The sequence below is a fragment of the Berghia stephanieae genome, chromosome 14 (assembly GCF_034508935.2).
Source record: "Berghia stephanieae isolate SIO BIC M18660-M18661 chromosome 14, UCSD_Bste_1.3, whole genome shotgun sequence".
NCBI lineage: Eukaryota > Metazoa > Mollusca > Gastropoda > Nudibranchia > Aeolidiidae > Berghia > Berghia stephanieae.
In genome coordinates, this window is record NC_088373.1 from 27,076,355 (window position 1) to 27,090,735 (window position 14,381).

At 37.1% G+C, this 14,381-nt stretch overlaps 1 protein-coding gene across 4 annotated transcripts in view; it reads right to left on the bottom strand.

Annotated features, from left to right (window-relative positions):
• Positions 1 to 13,971, bottom strand: part of LOC144959671 (pyridoxine-5'-phosphate oxidase-like) — a 16,067-nt gene extending 2,096 nt beyond the window's left edge. The window contains exons 1-5 of one of the 4 annotated variants that reach the window (XM_078892348.1): positions 13,846 to 13,971; positions 10,165 to 10,321; positions 5,471 to 5,570; positions 2,142 to 2,195; positions 987 to 1,118 (exon numbers count right to left, since the gene is read on the bottom strand). In XM_078892348.1, the coding sequence (XP_078748474.1) occupies positions 987 to 1,118; positions 2,142 to 2,195; positions 5,471 to 5,570; positions 10,165 to 10,321; positions 13,846 to 13,867 (465 nt within the window). In that variant the 5' untranslated portion in view covers positions 13,868 to 13,971. The other 3 variants (XM_078892346.1, XM_078892345.1, XM_078892344.1) reach the window with 3 other exon arrangements.
• Positions 13,972 to 14,381: the final 410 nt, after the last annotated feature.

Here is a 14,381-nt window from a genome sequence, read left to right on the forward strand (position 1 = left end):
GTATATAAAATTGAAGCTTACATTCAATTTCACATGGTTATTTATTTCTTCGAGCTTCGAGCAGCAACATTTACATTGCTTACACCAATACTAACACATACAGTAATCACAGACCCGACAACTTTTTGAAAGTAGAATCAGGGACACCCACCAAGATCAGATCATCACAGGGTCGGGTATTCGTTTCAATTAATTGGCTGTTCCAATAAAGCAGTATTCCAAATACCGGCTTCGTCTGTACTAAAACTAAAACCATTACTACTAATACTACTACTACCAATAATAATAATAATAATAATAATAATAATAATAATAATAATAATAATAATAATAATAATAATAATAATAATCATCATCATCATCATAACAACAACAATTATCTTGTTGAAAACTGTTAGAAAATGTCAGGTTAGAAAAACATCTAACACTAACAACACTTGTGTACGGTTAGTTAAATTGTTAGTCACTCCCTGATAATAAAATAGACATAAAAAATGACCAATATCTAAATAGATAACTATTTTCTAAGACACGGGATTTAATATCAAGACTAAACCATCATTTTTGATTTTATTTAAAATGTCCCTCTCTAGATGATAACATTTACCTCTCTAGATAATAAAATTTACCTCTCTAGATGATAAAATTTACCTCTCTAAATGATAAAATTTACCTCTCTAGATGATAAAATTTACCTCTCTAGATACATAAAATTTACCTCTCTAGATGATAAAATTTACCTCTCTAGATGATAAAATTTACCTCTCTAGATGATAAAATTTACCTCTCTAGATAATAAAATTTACCTCTCTAGATACATAAAATTTACCTCTCTAGATGATAAAATTTACCTCTCTAGATGATAAAATTTACCTCTCTAGATACATAAAATTTACCTCTCTAGATAATAAAATTTACCTCTCTAGATACATAAAATTTACCTCTGTAGATAATAAAATTTACCTCTCTAGATACATAAAATTTACCTCTCTAGATGATATGGCTGAACTCTGTCTCTCACTGACACAGGCTCCAATTTGACTAGATCTGGGACGGGAATGGAAATAATTCTCAGATTGTTCTTGCGAAAGTTTTTCCACTTTCCCTTCTATCCGAACCTGCAAAAAGAAATCAAATTCCACGATTACATATTTCTATCCCTGAACCAATAATTTAGCCCCGCTTGCTTGCTCATTTTGCGACTGATAATTTGGCTAGGTTATCTTGAAGAATACTGTTGATAAAGGGGAAACCCGAAACATTCGTTTTATCTGTTTTCATAATTAAATTATAGCTTACATTTAACTTCCCATTGTTACTACGTTATCTTGGAAAGACAAATTTCCATTTAGAATGAGTGAAGGGAATTTTATTTTTCATTTATTTTAAGAGTGGCGCAAAAACAACCTTCCTGATTACTTCAATTATTTTCTAATTACGTAACCCTGGCAGTCAACGCATAGGAAAACATCCAACCCATTTTCCCAATGTTATAAAAGAGGGAAGCAATTCAAATATCATCAAGACATCAAACAGAAGAAAGAGATTCGTAAACAACATCAAAGATGATGATGATAATAATAACAATAATAATAATAATAGTAATAATAAAAATGAAGATGAAGAAGAAGAAAATGAAGAAGAAGAAAAAGAAGAAGAAGAAGAAGCAGAAGAAGAAGAAGAAGAAGAAGAAGAAGAAGAAGAAGAAGAAGAAGAAGAAGAAGAAGAAGAAGAAGAAGAAGAAGAAGAAGAAGAAGAAGAAGAAGAAGAAGAAGAAAAAGAAGAAGAAGAAAAAGAAGAAGAAGAAGAAGAAGAAGAAGAAGAAGAAGAAGAAGAAGAAGAAGAAGAAGAAGAAGAAGAAGAAAGAAGGCAGTGCTTATAACTTAAGGAATATATTTTAATAAGACATTTGACATTTTGCAATCCCTGTGTAACTGGTGACTAAATAAAATTAAAAATAAAACAATACCAAATCAACTTTAACCAAGCAAGTGCCGTGTGTGGTAAAATTGTTTTTTAGTATATATATTAAAGCCCAACTTCTCCCTATCCTTGTGACCAATAGGGACTAATCACAACCCCCCCCCCCCCCCCCCCCCCCCCCGATTCATTTTTGTTCAAATGTACAGCTCCATACTTACCGATTTGTTGAGAGATTCCCAATAAAACATTAAACTACACTGAGGATTTTCCACCTGGATAAAAGAAAGAACATTAAGAGATAGAAGATGCATCATATGCAAGACCTAACGCCACCTGGATCCATGTCCCAGAACTGTCCAGAAATCACACAGAACTGCTTTACTGTTCTCAAAAAAATCCGAATTAAATCCTTTAAAAAATCAGAATTTTCAGGGAGAAAACTAGAGAATTAGACCGTAGATTGGTGATTTTTTTATGATTAAAAACAAAAAAACTTTTTTTAAAAATACAAAAGCTATTCAATTCTAAAAAGTAGCAAAACTAAACAAAAATCAGTTGGGTTTTTTAATTTTTTTTTGGAAGATGTTGAATGCAATGACAGTTTATCATTTATAAGCGCCGATGGCGACAAATAGTGAAAAAGGAGGTCAATTTTGAACGATTGCCTCTACGCCCCATTTTTACTGCACTAACCCCACTTTTAAAATGATAAACAATCATTGATACACTAGCTAACTTCTGAAGAGTGGGAAAACTGCAACTATTTGATCCATCACAAATCAAGTTTCACACTGCTACTGCATTTGATTGAAGGAAATGTCATTATTAAAAAGGAGAAAATTCCTCCTACGACTCTAAAACCGTAGATTTCTGTGGATCTGAGGAAAACCATCAGCATGGATTTATATCTCAATTTTATGAGATCAAAAATATTCAAGATTTTCTTTCGCAGAGTTTATAAACCACATATTTACAAAATGAAGAGAAATAATATTAAAATCTTAAGAAAAGGAATAGAAAAATCTGTCTTTAGCCAAAATCCAATGAAAAATCTAAAATTCCAAATAAATCGGAATAAAAAGCAGGTCTGGACATGATATGGTCGGAATTCATCCCATGTAGGACAAAATTCAGACATGGATCCAGAAAAAATTTAAACTGTACCTTAGTTTAAATATTATGATTACCTGTCGACTCTGGTTGTTCTCAACAGACCACCAGAACAGCAAGGAGACAATAGGATTTTCATCCTACAGCCACAACATGAAAAAAAAAAATAGAATAGAAAAGATTTTTTTTTAAAAATTGATATACCTTTTCCTCTTTGCCCTTTTGAGAGTATTTCAAGAGAGAATGTAGGCATGAAGCGTACCAGGCTCAAAGATATAGATAGTCGAGTGATGGTGTGGTAGGAAGGGTAGGAAACTATGTGTACGATATGTGGGTTCAATTCAATGCAGGTAATGCAAGCGTGTTTGGGACCACAGCCTTTTACCTGTGCATGTGATGGTGGTCTGTAAGGGAATGATCGACGTTTTAATAACAAACCATTCGCATGGCAATCAGCTAGTAAAGATCCATTTAATTTCCATAATAATGTACATTTGTACAATACTTTTCATTTCCATACAAAAGCATCTTATAAGTACAGAATACAGAGATTACCTGATGCTATAAAAACCAACAGAACATTATCAAAATTAGTGAAAATTACAGCCGACAGTCCAGAAACAGAGAGAGAGAGAGAGGTGTTTGTTGTTGTTTTTTAACGATTTTACGGTGCTCACAACACATTTAGGTCATATCAGCGCCAGTAAAAAGGAAGAAAATGGGACAGTAAAAACCTCTAGATTACTATTAAAGCACCCAAGAAAAGGAATTGGCTCAAATAGGAAACAGATGCAGATTCCAAGAACACACTATCAAAGTACTTAATTTGAGATGACCTAAAAAACATGCTCAAAGCGCTTACAAGGGGTCCTTGGCTAACAGCAACACTTAACATGTAGGACGAGATAAAATACCATATATATATTACAATTTCTTTCCAACAGAGACAACACTGTTAACAGCCTGGTACTCATTTTACACCCAAGTACGGTGAGAGAATGTGAGTAAAGCACCTTTTCCAAGAACTCAACTATGCACTGAATGAGGCTCGAACCCAGGTCCTTTTGACCCGAAAGCGAGTGTCATACCACAAGACCACATAGCCGCACAATTCCCGTCCAAAATTAAAAAGTTACGGAAAAAAAACCTACCAAAAACATAAAAGCATTATTTATATCCTTATTTCTATGAATTGTCCTTTCAATACACTTTAAAATCGATAACATCTCATTGAGTTTGGTCACAAAGCCCTTTCCTACAAAAATAGCATGACTGTTACTTTAAAATTTTGGTGAGAGAAACCGAATCCGGAGGAGAAAATCTGAATTTGACCAATTTTGTCTTTTTAAAAATCTGTATATATAAATAATGATAAATGAATAAAGAGATTACATAGCGCCTAAATATCCAAATTATCGTGCTCTGTGGCGCTTTACATAATTAAAAAAAAAAAATTGAAAAAAATAACAAAAAATAGTAAAAAAATTCATGACACAACATAATAAGCATGCATATATAGAACACAAATTCTAGGCTACATCTCCTACATGAAAAAATAAGTCTTACGGAACAACTCAGTCTTCAGACAATTCCTGTAGTATAAATAGTTAGGTGTTGGTTATGTACCAAATATGAACATAGACCAACCAACCAATGACAATGGAAAGTATACGCTTGGCTAAGAAGCTCACAACATTGCCATCCAGAAGTATAACGGACCAACACACAAAACTCTGTGTAACCTTAAACGTTAATACAGCTTAGTGAGAATTACTTATAAACATGGGTGGTGAAAAAAAATAACAAAGACCCGTGCAACGTCAAATTCATTCCATCTATAGAGTGACAAATTACCGGTTCATGGTAGAAATCTGAAGAGGTGTGTCTATAAAAGTGCCAGATACAAAGCAAAAGTAAAACAGGAAAATTTAAGAAAACAATCATCCCAGGATATTGACCTGCTTCGACTAGCCCTGTTTGGGAGTACGAATCAGAATATTTTGAACCAATGATGAAGGAATTACTTGCAACCCATGAAGACAGTAAACATTTTTTTCAAGCTGAGTTAAAATTATGAGTGACTCTCAGGATCTGTGAGGTTGAGTGCCTTGTGTGACAGGCAAGTACTTAAGGTGATTATGAGTCGTAAATTCACAATTATTGGACGATGACAGGAGCAAAACAAAAACAAAAAAACTTTTTTTTTTTCTCTAAATTTTAGAGTAAAGATTGAACCACTAAACTGTTTATAATAAATTTAAAATAATGTAATTTTCAAAGGTGTAAGCACTGTAAGCTCAATTGAATAACCCGCACTCATACTACAAAATAATAGTAAAAAGGGCATCAATGTGAACAGTTGGCCATGAATAGCAACAATAGGGTCACATGGCCGTTCATTAAACAGAAGCATCAATTGTCCATTCATTGCACTTACCAAATTCTGTGCCTTCTGACTGTGGTAGTTGGTGTAGAAATCAATGCCGTCTTTACTCAAACCCTTCATCAACACCATTCTCACAGAGGGAACGCCATCTCTGACAGCAACAACAACAATAAAATGATGATCAATGAATTTGTCAGAATGTCTATAAAACTATTTGTTGAATAATCATCTCAAAACAATCAACTCCCCCCTTTAAAAAACTATAATCATCTTTAACAAAAGATCATATTAACTTGATCATACTATATTAATAATAATCATGATCTGAGATCAGGGGAGACAACTGTGTAAACATTATTGCTTGTATAATTTGATGCTTGTTTTGTTGGGGTTTTTTTTATCGTTTCCCTTGAACTTGTTATTTTGACCCGAAACTTAGAGTGAAGCCGACAGATATGACATGTTATTGAATGAATAAAAAGACTCCATTGTGATTATAAATAAAGGACTCTCCATCCATTAAATCAGCATATTCTTGGCTTCCTTATTCACATTATTGAAACTAGAAGAGCATGAGAGCTCGTTATTTTTATACATTCTAAGTTTGTTTGTTTTTAAGGGTTTTACGGCGCTTGAAACACATTTAGGTCATATCAGCACCAGTAAAAAGGAAGAAGATTGGATAGTAAAAACATCGAGATGTATAATTACAAGGACTTCAGGAAAAAGTAAGACAAAGGGGAAATGATTCAAATAGGGAACAGATGCACATTCCAAGAGCACGCCATCAGCGTACTTAGTTTGAGATCACCTAAGTCTCATCCAGGCACCAGCACAAGAACTGACTAAGAGGAACACACTCAAATGTGTACAAATCATATGTTAAAAATTTTAAAAATAACAGTACATAACAGAGAGATGATTTACAAGGGGAAAAAAATATCATCTCTCAAAACTATAACAATACATTTGACTGTTTCCCTCCCAGCCAAGGTCTCCGATCAGAGCCCGGACAAAACTAAGTAATCTCATTCCAAGACAAAGACAGAAAGCAAGTGGAAAACATGTAGGTATAGGGATATAGAAGACACAGCAAGTACCTCCCTGCCCACTATGGGAGGTAGGGTACCCCACCCAGACATTCTAAGTTTAACTGCCTGACACGCTGTGTGGCCTTAAGAAGGTCACCTCACAAAACACTACAACTAACACATTGGTTATTCCACTCTTCCCTTGAGATGGACCCTTAACTCTCTCCTTACCACCCGTTTTCAGGATTTTCCCAAAAATTTCTCACCCAACTAACACAAAAATAGATTTTTTATCACTCAAACACAATAGCAGTAAGTTCTTGCGATAAATAATTTATTTAGCAAAACATGCTCTGAAACACACTGTTCAATTTCTTTAATTCTTATGATGTACAAGAGAAATTCAAATAAGAAAAATGTTGGTTGTATCGTAACAAATGTGATGATTTTCCTATATGTGGTAAGGAGAAGGTTAAGACAAAATTCCCCTTAGGAATGAACAGTTTTTTGGGTTTTTTTAACAGTAGTACTACAGAGCCATTAGGTCCAAGGAGCCAAAGTTTATCCCACAATGTACTCAGTCTTTCGCTGCATGGGTTGCAGTCCACAATAAAAATCACCCAGATTTTAAACTCAGTATTACAGATCGGAGTTGGAAGGTAACAAATTTCTAGCAGATGCACCCAAAATAATAAGACAATTTATCCTAGCAGACGGGAATTGTAAAAAAAGTAACTCAATGTTTTTCGTTTTGAGGGTAAATTGTCTTCTTATTATAATAAGACAATTTACCCTCGACAACAGTAATTAATTTTCTTAAAAAGGAACTCACCTGAAATAATAAGACAATTTACCCTAGCAGACAGGGATTTGTCAAAGAAAAAGTAACTCATGGTCACCTAAAACAATAAAAGTCTATTGAGACCTACAGAAAACTTCATCTAGACAATTGTTAATGAACTCATGCATATAATTTAAAACTACATTCGCATATATAAGAACACTTAAAACTATCATTTCATACCTATTTTCTCATATATAACAGTTACAGTTATAGACGGTCTGTGTGGTAATGACACAAACGTACTCAAATGATACAGTATGTGTAAACATTTATTGATTGATTAGAGACTAAAAAGGGGGGTCAAATAATAATAAAGGACACAGGCCCTGGCAGTCTTAGAGCAAGGCATTGAATGGATGGATTTAGCCCTGAAGGCCCCCCCCCCCCAACCCCACACTCACTCTACCAAACACACACCTAAGGTTGCATATATATATATATATATATATATATATATATATATATATATATATATATATATATACATACACACACACACACTGCTGCGAAAATTAAATAGGGAGAGTAGTCCACACTACAATGTCACTATTATGTCATAATAATACTACTGATAAGTTGGTTATTGACCCCAGAGTACACAATAATACTACAGATATCTCGGGTCATTGACCCTAAGTACGAGGGCTCTTTCATAATTAACCGAAAAATGCCTGTAAAATCCGGGTTTTTTATGCTATCAACAAAATTCTTGCACGTGTTCCCTCCTTCATTTCTCTACGTAACAGCCAAGTCTGTCTTTCTCTACGTAACAGCCAAGTCTGTCGACACACTTCTGCCAACGCCGCACCATGGAATATATGCCCTCTCGGAAGAAATTTCCGTCAAGGTTTTGTAGCCATTTCTGCACATGGTCAACAAGCTCTTCATCGACATCAAAGCGCTTTCCTGCCAGCTCACGTTTCAGTGGCCCAAAGAGGTGATAATCAGATGGTGCGAGGTCTGGACTGTGTGGTGGGTGTGGCAAAATCTCCCATCCATATTTCTCTAGCCAACCTTGCGTCACTCGTGCTGTGTGGGGTGTAGCGTTGTCGTGTTGCAGAATGACCCCGTTGGTCAACTGCCCTGGGCGCTTTCTGCGAATGGCCTCCCTAAGCTTGTCAAAAGTTTGGCAGTACCTTGCAGCATTGATTGTTTCTCCAGGTTGTAAGGTTTCGAACAGAATAACACCACGACTGTCCCAGAAAACAGTTTTCATTATTTTCTTTGCTGACCACATGACTTTGAATTTCTTCGCGACAGGTGGGGATGGATGTTTCCATGTCATCGAATCTTGCTTTGTTTCTGGGGTGCAATGGTGCAACCAAGTCTCATCACCGGTGACTATGCTGTCAAGAAAAGTCACATCGTACCCTAGAAAGTCTCCGCCGGCGTTGGCAGTATGCCCGTGAACCCTGCATGAGCTCTTGCTTCTTCTCAAAAGTTCCTTGCAGATGTCCAATCTTTGTTCTTTATGATTGTCTGTCAATTGCTTAGGAACCCATCTTACGCTGACTTTTCTGTAGCCAAGTTCATCAAATACAATTCTATAGGTAGAAGTTTCCGAAATTTCAAGACTGCTTGCGATTTCATGAAGTTTCAACCTCCTGTCTTGACGAATAAGTTCATCAACTCGCTTCACATTGTCTTCTGACGTCGCAGTTATCGAACGCCCTCTCCCTTCCCTGTCTGTCAAGTCGGAATGGCCGGCTTCAAACAAATTACACCAGTGATAGACTTGTGTACGGCTTATAACATGCTCACCATATACACTCTGAAGTTCTTTATGAATTTCAGTAGGATTCAGACTTTTGGCGTCCAAAAACCGTATGACAGCTCTGATTTCCTCCTTTGACCAAGTTTCAAGGTGGGCCGCCATCTTTAAAATCGTCTAGAAATTCATTGTGCAAAATGATGCACTTCATAATTTCTGGGAATATCCGTAAGGAAATAAGGAATATCATGTCGTTTACAGAATTAAAAAATCTCCACTGGTTGCTGAGCAATGGGCATTTTTCGGTTATTTCTGAAAGAGCCCTCGTATATAACAATGCATCGGTCATTGACATAAACATAATATTATTCGACATCAATTGCATACACTTTGATGGGACTAATCAGACACACAAAATGTGTATTGAATGACCATAGAGAACACAACGAAAGAGACCAGCGCCACTTCCGTGGCTTTTTAGGACATTTCCGTGTCTGTGGCAAGCACAGTATTTCCGTGGCTGTCACGGAAGTTCCATAACACTTGGCAGCTCTGCCCCCCTTCCCCCAACCTTATTCTTGAGATATATATATATAGTTTGATATCATTACGACATCTCTCTCTCTCTCTCTCTCTCTCTCTCTCTCTCTCTCTCTCTCTCTCTCTCTCTCTCCATCTATATATATATATATATATATATATATAAATATATATATATCTTCCATTGCACGCATGCACACACACACACACACACACACATTTACACCTATATTATTACGACAATCTAATATAAATATATATGTCTTTTGTGTTTACTAGGCCAAAACGTCCCTTTTTTGTGTTGTTCATTCATGAGTCAGATTTACTGCCTTTATCTTTATCTCCATTTTTTTTATTGACTCATTTTTAACTCACTCAATCCTAGAGAATTTTGCTGTTTTTCAAAATTGGAAAAAATGTATTAAGAATGAGTATGCACATACATAGTTTTATTCAGCTATCAATAACATGTAAAAACTAAAAACATTAGCTTTGATACTATGCCTACAATTTGTCTCATAAAAATGCAATAAATAGGCATGGGGTGAAAGTAACTCAAGTAAACTACGGGTATAGTCGGTGTTAGGGTTGAGTGAGTTAAAATAATACGACAATTTACCTCGTAGCTGTAGCCAGTGCCATTGCATTTGCTTCAATTATCCCTGGGGTTGATTTTGCTTCCTCAAACCAGGTAGTGAATTGTGAAAATGGCTCTTTGGAGTTGAGATCTTTGACATCGAAAACATCCTGCCTGTCCTTGTATGGCTTCCTCATACCTACAGATTTGGATTGAATGTGAAAAACATTGTTAATGTAATGGAATGAATTATCCAACTTGGAAATTGCAATAGGTGAAGGCCACTGGAGACGTGGAGAAGATAGGCAGAAAGATAGATGACATCCTTTGGTTGGACCTGGGGGGGGGGGGGGTTTGAAAGCTGATGGAGGACAGAAGTCACTGATATTTGTGCGGCTATGTGGTCTTGTGGTATGACACTCGCTCTAGGATTGGAAGGTCCTGGGTTCAAGCCTCGCTTGGTGCATAGGTGAGTCTTTAGAAAAGGCTCTTAGCTCACATTCTCTCACTGTACTCAGGTGTAAAATGAGTACCTGGCCATTAACAGCATTGTATATGTCCGAAAAAAGTATATCACCTAACAGGTGTCATGTTCCGTCCTACATGTTAAGTGTTGCTGTTGGCCAGGGACCCCTTGTAAAGCTCTTTGAGCACATTTAGTGGATATTGCGCTATATAATAGCTCAACTTTAATTTTAAAGCTCAATATTCCCTACTGTTGACCTTAAGTGTTGATGAAACACCACTGAGGATTACTTTTACATTTATCCAACTTGGGATCCAAGCTATTTTGGAGACCTTGCAGTCTTGTGATATGGCACTCACTCGAGTGACACTCTGGGCAGTGCAAAATTGGGTCCTTGAAAAAGACTCTTTAATCACATTCCATCACCGAAGTCAGGTGTAAAATGAGAACCTGGCATGTAACAGCATTGTTTCTATTAAAAAATTAAATAATAGGGCCTTGCAGGTTTGGGTGTGATATCTCATCTGACATGTTAACTGTTCTTGTTGGCCTGAGAGCCCAAATAAAAGCCAGGCGCTTTAAGTACATTTGGTGGATATTACACAATTAATATTAAAAAGTCTATATTTTGATCTTCGACAAATTTTGGAACAATCAAATGAGTGGACCAGCTCCCTGTATATTCCATTTATCGACTTTGAAAAGGTTTCGATAGTGTTCATTAAGTCTTTGGAAGATACTTAGGCATTATGGCATTCCACAGATAATGGTTAACATTATTAAGTCTCTACAAAAATTTCGAATGCAGAGTTGTTCACAATAAAAATCTAACAGAACCATTTACCGTAAACACTGAAATCAAACAAGGTTGTATCCTCTCACCCATTTTATTTTCTTTGGCCATTGACACTACCAAAGGACATAAACAAGAAATACAATGGGGTCTTACATCAACACTTGAAGATTTAGATTATGCAGATGACTTTGGATTACTCTCCCATAGATGTCAGGATATATGCCAGAAGACTGAAAGTTTACACACAACAGCAAGTTCATTTGGACAAAAAGTAAACAATATTAAGACTCAAGTCATGAGAACCAACACATTAAACAAAGATCCAGTGCTTATTGATGGAAATCCTCTGGAAGATATTCAAGAATTCACATAACTGACGACAGATGGTGACTGCAACGAATAGATCAAAACCAGAATCAGTAAGGCAAACCAGACATTTGCTACCCTTAAAAATTTGGAGAGCAATGGGATTGTATTCCAGCACTAAAATCAAGATTTTTAAGAGTAATGTCTTGAGTATTTTGCTCTCAGATGTTTATGGCGAATCTTAAAGATATTCTGGCCGAACACAATCTCAAATGAGGACATAGGAGCTAGAGCAGAGGTGGAGTCTTTGGAGAGTCTCATTAAAAGGAGATGGCAATGACTGGGCCATGTCTGTCGCAGACCTGATGAAACACTGACAAGGAAGGCCCTATGATGGACACTCCAAGGAAAGAGGAGCAAGGCCATCCCATGGAGACCTGGAGACGTATTGTGGAAAGGGGCCTAAAGCAGAGAGGTCTGTCCTCTGAGATGGCCCCAAGGAGACCTGGAGACGTACTGTGGAAAGGGGCCTAAAGCAGAGAGGTCTGTCCTCTGAGATGGCCCCAAGGAGACCTGGAGACGTACTGTGGAAAGGGGCCTAAAGCAGAGAGGTCTGTCCCTGAGATGGCCCCAAGGATACCTGGAGACATACTGTGGAAAGGGGCCTAAAGCAGAGAGGTCTGTCCTCTGAGATGGCCCCAAGGAGACCTGGAGACGTACTGTGGAAAGGGGCCTAAAGCAGAGAGGTCTGTCCTCTGAGATGGCCCCAAAGAGACCTGGAGACGTACTGTGGAAAGGGGCCTAAAGCAGAGAGGTCTGTCCTCTGAGATGGCCCCAAGGAGACCTGGAGACGTACTGTGGAAATGGGCCTAAAGCAGAGAGGTCTGTCCTCTGAGATAGCCCCAAGGAGACCTGGAGACGTACTGTGGAAAGGGGCCTAAAGCAGAGAGGTCTGTCCTCTGAGATGGCCCCAAGGACAGGACCAGGTGGAGATCCCTCGCATCGCCCCAAGTGCCAGCCGGCCCGGAGAGGATTGAGTTAGTGAGTATATTTTTGTAGGGATCTCTAGAGGTAAACAAACGTATGGCTACGGTGACCATAGCAATGATGGTCATTCCAATGTCAGCTCTGCCTCGTCCCAAGCTTACCCAGTCTATTTTATAAAGCCTATGGGAACTCTCAACCCAGCTCTCTTTTCTATTTGTTCTGCCTTACCAACTAAAACAAAGTAAGCTATATTTTCATACTTTGATAGTTTTGTCTTAGTAATTTCGTGATTACCGGCCATCTGGACCCACCCCAGGCATGGAAAAAATAGAGGGACAAACAGGTGGTAGTGAGAGGAGAAAAATGGAATGATAGCAAATGATGGTGAAAGCTAGGGAGTTGATGAGAAAGCCAGGATGAAGTTGAGGAGAAATCTGAGATGTTGACGATAATAAACCTTGGTAAAGGTGTAAAATACCTGCAACACCTGACTCAGGTGTGATGGTACAAACATTCTGAATCAAGTAAGAGAATTTGAGTATGTCTATGGATCCTTTTGTATTCCTTGAAGTTGATATGAAGTCACCAAAATGAGAGTTGGGCCTCAGAAAATAGGTTAAAGTCAAAGAGCGACTACCTCTGGCAATCATTGTTCTTAGTACATTCAACATAACTTTTATCAAATTTTAAATTTGATTCATCACAAAATGGATGATCAGCTTGATCTTGATGACGCGATTTTTCTCTAATCTAAATCAAGTCTCTTTTCTCAACTTTCTAAACTTTTAAATATGAACATGATTCTGCTCTTCACATTCAAACGATGATAAACGACCTATTTCTGTCAAGCTAAGGAGTACTATAAAAGATTGAGCACAAATGAAAATCCATGCTATGGTCCACATTGAGTCTTTGGTAACATCGACGAGGTCTGCATAGTATCTACTCTGACCTAAAGACCTTTAGAAAAATTTGTAAAATCGAGAGCAAACGTATGTTTACAAAACATCGTTTCATAACAATACGAGAAGAGCCAGTGTTTCAGTTTGATGTTGAGTTTGAGTTAGAGAGAAAGGACCACTGCAGTTCTAAGCAGTCTTATCCTAATTAAATTTGTAAATCAATCTAGATCCTCATTTTAAAATACTGAAACTAAATTATAACTGACTTGAAACGTCCTCATTAGCCATTTCGAACAGAACACGGATGGAATGTTCAAACAAGAATACGTGAGCACAGGCACTGGTTGTGTAACGTGTGTAGGGTTTGTTTCGGTAGCTCCAACTCTTCTGAACTGAACTTTAAACTTTGAACTTCATTGTTAGCGCTTTGACCCAAGGCTTCCTCTACCCTTGACCCCGGTTAATGGATGTGTACAGTGAAAACCAATTAAACCGACGCGTACTGAGTAGTATATATACCAAAGAGAGGAAAAAAAAACAAGTCGGGACTGTGAATATTTTCCCCTCGTCATCGTTTTAAAAAAATCGCTCGAGGCACTGCGAAAATCATATTTTTGGGTTTGAGCAATGCATTACTGATAATGACAGACTGTGTGTTTGCCAATTTAATCCACTCGAATAAAAGGCTGTATTGCTAATTATCTTAAAAAGAAATTTCAGTTACTTAAGCAAGATTATTATTACAACTCAAGTGGACAGAGATGCGTTGTACATGGATAGCTTTCATTTTATAGAATGTATA